The following is an 8,333-nucleotide window of genomic DNA, read 5'->3' as shown; positions in this document are numbered from 1 at the left end:
GTGAGCTGGGCAGGGGAGCCCCTTTCACACCCCTCCCAGCCTTCCCAAGTGAGAGTTGTGTGGCTGCTCGAGACCAGAGAGAGAGGGTGGGCGAGCCTGGTTATCAGAGCAAGGTTTTGCTTTCTGCTGTTTCTGTGCTTCTGTGGCTTTTTCCCATCTATCTTGTTCAGTAATTACTGAAGACAAGATAAAGGGCTGCTCCCTAGAAATTAAACTCAAGTTTCCCATCTGTGTTCTCCTGATCTAACCATAAACTTACACTTTTTCAGTAAGTGAAAACAATTAAATGAGGAAAGGGTGGTGAGAAATAATGCAAACAATTGGTATTGCATGGTAGGGGGGCTGGGCAGCATGCCCTCAGGAGGTCAGGTCAGTGCTTCAGTCTGAATATTTGAATAAATTTGGGCATGAACTGCTATTAATTTAAAATAACCAGAAAGAGAGCAAATAAAATATGCCACAGCAAGGAAGAAACAAACAGGCTGGATGTAGCTTTTTATTTAAAGGCTGAATTAGGTTTTGTAATTTCAAGACAATGTTTCTTACAGCAAATATTGAGACAACCTCCTGCATTCTGCTTTACACTAGGTACACAAAAGTTAATTACCTTGTTTTAAATATTCTTTTTTGCTTCATATTTTTCAGGGTGTCTTTTCAACCTCCTGTTTAATCAGCATATTCCTCCTGAACTGAGGAATAAATGGCATCTGAAATGAATTTAATAGGACACCATCAGCTAGCCTCTGCTGATGGATTTCCTCTTGCTGAAGGTCCTCATTTGTTTGGTAAGTCACCAAACTGGGTTGAAATAGCAAGCTGTCCTATACTCAGAAACCTAGAAGAAAATGGACTGAAAATTCAAGTCAAGGATATTAGGCTGAAACATATCAACCTTCTTGAATCTTCAGTACCTATGAGAGGAGTAACAAACAATAGATCTGTGGTGTTAATGCAATCCTGCACGTTATTGCTCTCATCACTGCTTACAGCAGAACCTGTAGGTTGTTTTTGTGACGCTTCTGATACTGGAGATCATTTGGGAAAAACAGACCTTTGTATGCAGGCTGGATGTTACCTTCATGTGAGTCACTTAAATCAAGCTGAGCAGATATATTTCCAGTTAATCTGTAACGAAATTATAGTGCAATGTATTTGCATTGCCATATTATGTAAATTTATAAAAGTAATTTCACCTAAATTAAAATCTCTGTCTTATTATGACCATTAAAAACATATCCTATTAACTTCAGTGCACAAGAAAATTTATAAAGCAGGCTGGAAGATTCTCCTTGCTCCAGTTTCACTGAATTTTTCAAGGCTAAGCATGAGTTTGTTAATAAGTGAAAAATTCTTGGTCAGTATTTTATAAGCATGGGTAAGTTGTTTTCTGGTATATGTACCACCAAGAAAAAAAAAACAAAAACAAAAAAACCTGTTTTAGCCTTTTATTTGACAAACATTGAGTAAGTTGTGATACATTGAGGGCCTCACACACAATACAAACCCCCACAAAATGCTGCTACACTTCAGAAGTTTGCAGTCCAAATAAGACCAGAATTCTGCCTTTTTGAGTGCTGGAAAAACAAAACACATTCCAGTTTCATCTGTCTGAAACAAGAGTAGTGCCTGGGGCCTGGAAGGAAGGGCTCTGGCACCCAGAGCCACTCCAGCTGCAGAGCTCCCAGGAGTCAGGACCATCTCTACAAGTCAGACCGCTTGCAGTGTCCTGGCTCCATACAATTAAACTAAAGCATTATCATTAATGGTAGGCAGAAGCCACTCCATTATTGTGTGTTACCAGTTTTTATCCCTCTTTGTTTTGGGGTTTGGTTGGAGAAATGTTTTGGAGTTGTTGAAAAAAAAATATGCTAACAGCTAAAACACTCCTTTGCTACCTCTTAATTCCAATGTCAGGCCATGATATACAGAGAGGAGAATGATGTTCAAATTTAGGGTGTCAAATTTTATATCCAGTCATCTTTCAAAACTCCTGCATACCCGAGCTACTTCAGATTTTTATCAAGACATCCCCCCAATATCTACTTTTTCATTAATTATTTCATTGATTAAAGGAGTAATTATAAGGTTACTTGAAAATACAAGGAAGAATGTTAATGAAAAATACTTTCCTTCTGCAGGATAATCTTACTTACAAATTGTGAAACTTTCAGAAGAGGCATTGTGTCTCTCATTAAAGGTGTTCAGAGCTTAGCACAATGGAGATTTAATTCAAACTGACATTTCTGTAACAGAAAGAAATAATGTATTAAGGAGTTGAATCAGGGGTCTTATTAGGAAGAAAACTTAGGACTCCTGCTGTGTTTCACTTAAGCTGACCTTTCTTTTGTGGAGTGTCTCTCTAATGTGATGTCTTTTTTGCTTTTATAGCTGGAAAAAAGCCTATCAGAAATAATATGCAACTGAGTGCGCAGAGAAAGTTACTCATTGTGAAAATATTACTCCATCCCCACAAAACAGTTGTAGGAAATGGCTTTGTCTCTCAATTCTTTATCTTTGTAAATTATTTGCAATTATTCCATTTTGGCAGGAAGTGACTTGTGAACCCCAGAAATCAGGAAGAAAGCTTTTATTTTAGATGGTCCTTATAATGTGTGGGTTTTTTAGGTCTTCTCATACATTTCAGCTCACAAGTTAAAAATTGCTGGCTTACAGACATTACCCTTTACACAAACCAGTCTCCTTTATTCAAAGATGCACACTCTCATTCTGTAAAAAAAATCCTTGGAAATACATTTTGTTTTCACTCTGCTTTATTCATTCTGTGTTAGACATTCAGAGTGTTGTCAGACATTCAGAAGAAAATCTAATTGCTTCTCCAAACATTAACTCCAGGTTCAGGTCTTTCAAAAAGAAATATTGTCAATTCTGAGTTGCTTGCGCTTTGAGCCTCATCACCATAGAAGTTCCGGGGCACTTCTGCATCCTTTGCCTCAAGACTTCAAGATGCAGCAGGTTTCAGAAAAAAGGTTGTCTTCCTTTCAGCAGATGAAAATTGTATGTTGCAATTTTAAGAGTATATGTCCAAGGTAAAGGATGTCTGGATGTCTTTGGAGTTAGTGTGTTTTAACCATAGTTTTTAACTTCTGCAGTTATGAGTCCCTGGGGAAAGGGCCTCAAAATGCAAATGAGGAAGGATCTTTAACCTAGTTAAAGTCAGGGTCCTTCCCTTCCACCCTGTCTTCCTGCAAAACTGCTTTTTTTCTAACTCTCGACTCAGGTGATTCAGAAAGGTTATATATTTGTGTGGCACCTGAAATATATACAGTATGTGACTCAAACTGTCATTTCTATGATAAGTAGCCAGCTCCATTTTATTTTCTGTGAAAGCACCTCATATACATGTTGCTAGTATGCAGGATACTAAGTGCGAAACTTCAGATATCAGAAACTGAATTATTTCTAAGAAACTGAAAAGAAAATCAAATTCTTAGTTTGAATGAAGACCCATTTCAAATATTTTCAAGTATTTCAAATATTTTTGATGGCCTGAAAATGTTTTCTTGTAATGTGATGCTAAAATATAACAAGACAAGAAATGCCAGCCTCACTGTACATGTCCCTAGCTGGGAAAGAAGGTTTTGGGTGGAATGAACACTCTTAAAAACTGCATGGAAAAGGATGAGGAACAAAAAGAAAAAAAAATTACATGTAACAAAGGAGGGGAAAACCAATATATCTAAACTTCTTAATGAAAGAACAACAAATATCATTGAAAATTGTTGTGGACACAGAACAGTGCCTAAGAGTAGCTTAAAAGACTGACTCCTTTTAGGTAAATCTGCAAATTTTTTTCTTCCTTTTTTCTTGGCTTAGTTTGGTTTGGTTTGATTTGTGGGTTTTAGTTGTTTTGTTGGGAGTTTTTGGTTTATTTTGTGGTTTTTTTTTTAGTTTTGCTTTTTGTTTGGTGGGTTTTTTGTTTGTTTGTTTTGTTTTGTTTGGGTTTTTGTGTGTGTGTGTACTTTTAAAATAAATAAGAGTAATGAAAAAGTTGTTAGGGTCAGGTGTCCAAACTGATTAAACAGCTTCAAGATCATAAGATATGTTAAATAACTTCTTGTCTTTGGCACCACCTGGCAGTTGATGCAACATCTGGCTTCATCCCTGCAGAGAAGATAATTAGGCTCATAACTGACCCCCAAATGAAAAAGAAACAAACCAGCACAAATTAAAACAGAAAACATTGGATGCATAATAATTATTAAGAGAGCCAAACCAAACAGAGTGGCAATGTGAATAAAAAATTTAATGAGAAGGACAGATTGGATGTGGCTTTCAGCAACCTGCTTATAAGGAACCTTATAAGGTCCCTTCCCATTTCAGGCTTTGAAACTAAATGATCTTTAAGGTCCCTTCCAGCCCAAACAATTCTGTCTTGTCATACAGGTGCATCCAGTATGGTGTGAGCACTTTAGCCTTTTTTTGAGAATGCAACATTTCTCCAGCTAAAAAACCTGCTTCCTGTGATACTGGAGTGGTTAATCTATTGCACAGAACCTCCTGACCTTACCAAATATTGATTGATAAAAAAATTGGTTATAACTAAACCACAATAGGTACAAAAATACAATGGCTAGGCTACTTGGAGGCATCCCCTCAAACTGGAAGCCAAATTTTATCCAGGTAAATCCACACTGGGAACAGACATTGTTTCCGGCATCTACAAACAAGTTGCTTGTAATGAAGTTAATTAGTAAACTATACAACCCCTGGTCTGTGTCACTCCTTTCTAATCTTAAGGAAAGTTCTCACAGTGAACAGGACGCAGACAAAGCAGAATTAAGAAGTTTTATGTACGTGTAGACTTTAGGAGGTAAAAAAAGGTAAAAAGAGAGAGAAATAAGAACTGTGGCACCTTAAGGAGTGTATTTTTCATCAAGAAATGGTCAGACTGAATACAGCCTGAGGTAGGACATTGCCATATTCTCCCTTGGATATTTTTGTTATCTGTTCTCGCACTCTTCCTTGAAATTGTAGGATGCTAGTAGGCTTTTTACACCAAGTGATCTTTAAAAGATACGCAAATAATTTGTTTGGAATTAAACCAGGATTTTGATAATGGCTATGCCATGGCTTCCGAATTAACTAATTCTGGATATTGTTACTTTATTATGTTCCTTCATGAATAATGAAGGAGAGCCAGGGGTTCATATTTTAAACCTGCTTAGAGTTTAGTTCTCTTTGTTGAAATTTATATTAGTGGAACAATAACTTTTACATTACAATGTGATCTCATTTTAATTTCTGTAATATTCTGCATAAAATCGCATTTAGCTTGCCCATTCTGCAAACTGAAAACAGTTTCTTTATTCCTGCAAGGAATATTTCTACGAGTCAAATATTTTTTGAAGTTTCTTGTAAAGTATTCTGTGTAAAATTTAAAGTAACAAAAGTAAAACTTTCTAATAAGTTTCAGTTGCAAGTAGAAAATAATATTTGTAAAACAATGATCACATGCATGTGAAGGTTTCACTTTGTTTTTAATAAGATTTCAATATTTTTGTAGAAGGTTTTAATTGAAAAACACTTATTTACAAAATTCAAGATTTGCAAATATAAAAAATATGCAGATGTAATTAACTTAACATTTGTGTGTGCTTAAATAGTCTGTCCTTAAAATCTGCAAGGTATCCTTCCAAAAGGAAAAAGAGATAAGTGGTTCAAAATACTTAAGACTACACAAACAAAATGTCGGTGTAGCCCAATGAGCTCATTTCTGATTTCACTTTCACTGCTTATACTACTGCCACTGCAATGATTTTACTGGGCTGCTCATGCTTTAGTTGCATGAGACCAGTCCATGCCAGACCTCTGTAATATATATATATCTGGAGAACAGCTTATGTATGTTCTGCTTCGTAAGATAAGATTACTTTTATTTTTGTGATAAGAAATTATTTAGTCCAGACTCTCATGTACAGGTCTACAGGTATGTCATGCTCAGGTCTACTTAAAACAAACAAAATCGAAACCAAAAAAAGCCCTCAAAACTTCAAGCTAAATTGGAAAAACCTACATAATTGCAACCTAATTATCTTCAAAAATCATGCTGGTCTTTGAGCACCTCCCAGAGCTTAAGCTGTGAGTCTGTTTTACATAAAACAAGGCCATGTTCTCTCAGTCTCTCTCAAACCTGTCTGGTTTTCCTTTTCCCTTCCCTTGTTCTGAGCATGGACTCAGTTCAGCTAAATTGTTTAATGCTGTGTTTGATGGAAGGAAAAAGGAGGTGATATGGGCTGTTTGGCTTTTTTCCCTTTTTTAAACTTAATTAAGAGTATTTTTTTTTTTCTTGTTTCCTTTGGAAGCAGAGTAGAATTAATGATTGGGAAGATTTTTCTAAACATACTTGTAACCCAAATGGCTCTACAGTTGTTTCAATAACCCCCCAGTATTTTCTCAGGATGTGCTGCATTCCTTTAGTAGCTCTGAGTTCTTTAACAAGCCCTGATATTTTTTTCTGTGGAAGGAATGTTGCCTTCTCTTCTTGCTCTTTCAGAGGCCCAGGCAGTTCAAGAGGCCGGTATACAGCTTTTGTGGAGTTTCCTGTGTATGGCAGAGAGCTAAAAATCAACAGTTTCTTCCTTTTCATTTTGGGATTGTCCCACTTTCTTTTAGCAAACTCAACTAATTAACAATGACCAAATGAAAACTCTAGTTTCCACAGTGAACCGATTCGTTTCCAAAGAGAGACTGAATGATTGTGTATCCCACAATTAACCCCATATTTGTACCTGAAGCACCTTGACCAGTCTTCATGAGCATCAGTCTCAACAAGTGGTAAATACAGCTAAAATACCACTCATTAAACCTATACAGGATATGAAATCTTTGCTGTCCTCATCCTTTACTTGTTTCATCACTGCTGTGACTGCCAGGTATCGGTGGCAGCTTGCATCTGATGCATGAAGCGGTAATGTCACTTCCAGGTTCTTTCACAGAGTCCCCAGATGCCCTCTGTGTGTCTATACTCTTTGTTTAAATGGCATAACCTTGGATTCAGGGAGTGCCTTCTGCTGCTCTGCTTCTGCCACTGTAGCTCTTGGTGCCCTGGCCTCTTCCAGAGCAACAAAATGCAACCATAATTAAACTAATTGCTGGTAATAAAGGGCACCATTATTCTCATTTGGTTTTGTATCACCTTTTTCCAGACGTACATCTCACTGCTTATTCTCGAACTGGGACCTCAACACTTGTTACTGGCAAAGATGTGCTGTGGGCAATAATAGAGCAGCCACAAAAGCCCAAAACACTTGCATGGCTTCTGCAGCATGGTAAAATAGGAAGGGCAGAAAACTGCAGAACAAGAGCGTGAGACCTTGAAAGTGAAAAAGCCAGTGTAATTGAAAGGTCAGTTTCTGGCACTAACTGAAGTGAGACAAAGGAGAGGGAAGGATCCCCCACTATTTTAATTATTTTTGTCATTACAGATGTTCCCTGTTCTTAACTGTTGGCATTTCTTCATTGTTTTTGATTCCTCACAAAAGAAGGACACTTGTCCATGATCAATATTGTGTCAGCAAAAATGTTTTTGGAGTTCTTCTGAAGCACTTTTAAGTGATGGTCACCAATGAGCATTAATCTATGATTTTCTTGTAAATACTGCTGTTGATTCAAATAAACCTGACTGATCGTCTTCCTGGAAATAGGCACTCTTTTTCTCAGACTCTCTTCTTGGAACTATTGAAGGAATTGAGTCAGAGTTTTCACAAAACCACAAGATGTGGCTCTCTCCAACAGAAAATAAGAAATAGTTTGCAAATAACTTTTAAATTCAGCTTTTCAGTTGTTTGATGTAGACTGGATTTTACCCACACCATCCAGGGACTGCTAGATGTTGCTGTGCTTGGAGTACAGAAAAGAAATGAGGGTTCAGTTGTCTGCAATTTAGAATATGGTATTTAATGAGCAAGGTTAAGGTAACGTCGAGATACCGTGTTGATCCCAACAGGAAAGGTTGCCACTGCTTGTGCCACTGCCAGCTCTGTTGGTGGCTCAGAAGTGACTAATGCTGGCTTGCAGAGGTGCTTCCTGTGAGAGCCTCACAGCTGCACTGAATGGCACAGGGGCTGGGGACCGGGCTGCAGAGGCTGGCTGGCCACTGGAGGCTGGATGGTGAGAAGGCTGCATTTAATCATTTACATTTGGAATATCTTTTTTGTTCTTTCCTGGTAACCTCACCTTCCTATTTCAGGCTCTTCTTGAAGACTTATTTCATGTTTTCAGTCTTCGAATGAAGCCTCACCCTTGTCATTTTTCCCTAGTGCAGTTTTTGTCTGTCATTATGTATTCATCCAGAATACAAATTAGCATGATGT

The 8,333-nt window shown here is 37.5% G+C and overlaps 1 protein-coding gene across 3 annotated transcripts in view; it reads left to right on the top strand.

Annotated features, from left to right (window-relative positions):
- Positions 1 to 645: 645 nt before the first annotated feature.
- Positions 646 to 8,333, top strand: part of NR1H4 (nuclear receptor subfamily 1 group H member 4) — a 30,720-nt gene continuing 23,032 nt past the window's right edge. For all 3 annotated transcript variants that reach the window (XM_030960374.1, XM_030960377.1, XM_030960376.1), the window contains exon 1: positions 646 to 785. In XM_030960374.1, coding sequence (XP_030816234.1) covers positions 701 to 785 — 85 coding nt within the window. In that variant the 5' untranslated portion in view covers positions 646 to 700. The remainder of the gene's footprint in view (positions 786 to 8,333) is intronic.

The sequence above is a fragment of the Camarhynchus parvulus genome, chromosome 1A, assembly GCF_901933205.1.
Source record: "Camarhynchus parvulus chromosome 1A, STF_HiC, whole genome shotgun sequence".
Taxonomy (NCBI): domain Eukaryota; kingdom Metazoa; phylum Chordata; class Aves; order Passeriformes; family Thraupidae; genus Camarhynchus; species Camarhynchus parvulus.
The sequence above is the reverse complement of the archived record's forward strand: the minus strand, read 5'-3'. Positions and strand labels throughout refer to the sequence as shown.